The 1,889-nt window shown below is 43.5% G+C and overlaps 1 protein-coding gene across 1 annotated transcript in view; it reads left to right on the top strand.

The window, feature by feature from the left end:
- The window catches only part of GABPB2 (GA binding protein transcription factor subunit beta 2), a 35,954-nt gene extending 34,855 nt beyond the window's left edge, over nt 1-1,099 (top strand). Inside the window, exon 5 of the mRNA XM_017546326.2 lies at nt 860-1,099. Coding sequence (XP_017401815.1) covers nt 860-1,018 — 159 coding nt within the window. The 3' untranslated portion in view covers nt 1,019-1,099. The remainder of the gene's footprint in view (nt 1-859) is intronic.
- The last annotated feature ends 790 nt before the right edge of the window (nt 1,100-1,889 follow it).

Here is a 1,889-nt window from a genome sequence, read left to right as displayed (position 1 = left end):
CCTTATCCACCTCTCTCAGCCTGGTATTCTTGACAGGCAGAGCAGGTTGAGGTAAGAAGTGAAATGAGAATGAGGAGGGCTTTTGACCAGCTTATTAAATGTACATTTTCCTTCTTTCTCTCTCCCCCCACTCCCTTCCCTAAAAGCAAACAACCAAGGGAGGACAGTAGCTGAAGAAAATGATTATGTGCCTTGTGTGGGAGTAAAGTCAATGCTGAGATGTACAAGGAAAAACATTAGACTCAGGAATGCTTAGAAAGAGCAGATTTACTTTGCCAGCTTCTCAGCTATTCTTGGTTAATAGGGTGCTTGCTGCTATCTTAGTCCAAAATCAGCACACATTTATTTAAAAAAAAATAGGAGGAGCAGGGCCAGGCTCAGTGGCTCACACCTGTAATCCCAGCACTTTGGGAGGCCGAGGCAGGTGAATCACCTGAGGTCAGGAGTTCAAGACCAGCTTGGTCAACATGGTGAAACCCCATCTCTACTAAATATACAAATATCAACTGGGTGTGGTGGTGTGCGCCTGTAATCTCAGCTACTCGGGAGGCTGAGGCAGGAGAATCACTTGAACCTAGGGCCTGAGACTGCAGTGAGCCAAGATCGTGCCATTGCACACCAACCTGGGCAACAGAGTGAGACTGTCTCCAAAAAAAAAAAAGGGAAAAAAATAATCCAAGCAGCATTTCCTATAAACTCCCCAAAGTAAATTTTGCTCCAAAACTAATTTGGGGGTATCTGCATAGAGTTTCTGGCCAACAATACTTAAGCAAGAAAGGTAAAAAATAATCTCTGCTGTGGGGAATGAATGGGGTCTTCATCTCTAGGTATGCTGGGTGTTTTCTTTCTTTCCTTCCAGATTATGCTCCTCCATTCTGTCTCCTGTTCTCTGTCCTGGGAGAGTGACAAATATGAACATCAATGGGCTTCCTGTGTTTTGGCTTCCAGTTGGATTCAGCCAATAGGGAGCCCTGGCAGGAGACTCAGGGGAGAGAAAAAACTGAAGTCAATGTATTGACATCTGCCCGGCACAGTGGCTAACTCCTGTAATCTCAGCTACTGGGGAAGCTGAAGCACGAAAATCACTTGAACCTGGGAGGCGGAGGTTTCAGTGAGCTGAGATCACACCACTCCACTCCAGCCTGCAATTCTATCTTTAAAAAGAAAAAAAAAGTCACTGCTTCTCTCAAGGCACTCTCCCCCTCCAGGACCTAGAAACCAGTATCTCCTTTATCCTTTTAGGCCAAAGGCAGTTAGCCTCCAGCTACTGACCTATCCTTTGCCCATACCTTTAAAAATAATCCTTCATTATTTTGAGAATGTTATTTTCTGTTGGGACCCTGTCCAATACAACTGGTAAAGATAGGTGATCTTTTAGATTTATAGGTTTCATATTTTATCCATGTACTTGAAACTTACTTTCATACTTACAACCTTACGTTCTTATGAGCTAACAGTTCTGAAGGGTCAACTGCTGGATTAAGTAGCAGACAATGACGCGTACCCGTGTGGTTTTCATGCATGGGATGGTGACATTAAGGAGTTAAAAATCTGAGAGACAATAATAGCTCAGGCCCCTGTGACTTCGCCTCCAAAGAACCCAAGATGCTGAACAGCTTTTCAAGCTCTACAAGTGTGGAACCTTCTGTTTCAAGTCCCCAAAGCCTTACATAAACTGATGGACTCTGCCTGCTGGGGCCATGGTTTCTCCATAATCTCCCAGGATGCCTCTGAGAAATCAGCCTAGAAATCCCTGAGGATGATGATGTCCTCCTGTTGGCACATTCTGGTTTTCCTTAAGACAAAAACTGAGCTAATAGTATGATTTTTTAAAAAGAATATTAGTAAATTCCTTGAAGTCATATTTATCCTGTCGTCAAAAATAATTT

Source organism: Cebus imitator, unplaced genomic scaffold (assembly GCF_001604975.1).
Source record: "Cebus imitator isolate Cc_AM_T3 unplaced genomic scaffold, Cebus_imitator-1.0 Scaffold188, whole genome shotgun sequence".
NCBI lineage: Eukaryota > Metazoa > Chordata > Mammalia > Primates > Cebidae > Cebus > Cebus imitator.
Note: the sequence above shows the minus strand (reverse complement) of the source record. Positions and strands in the feature narration are given on the sequence as shown.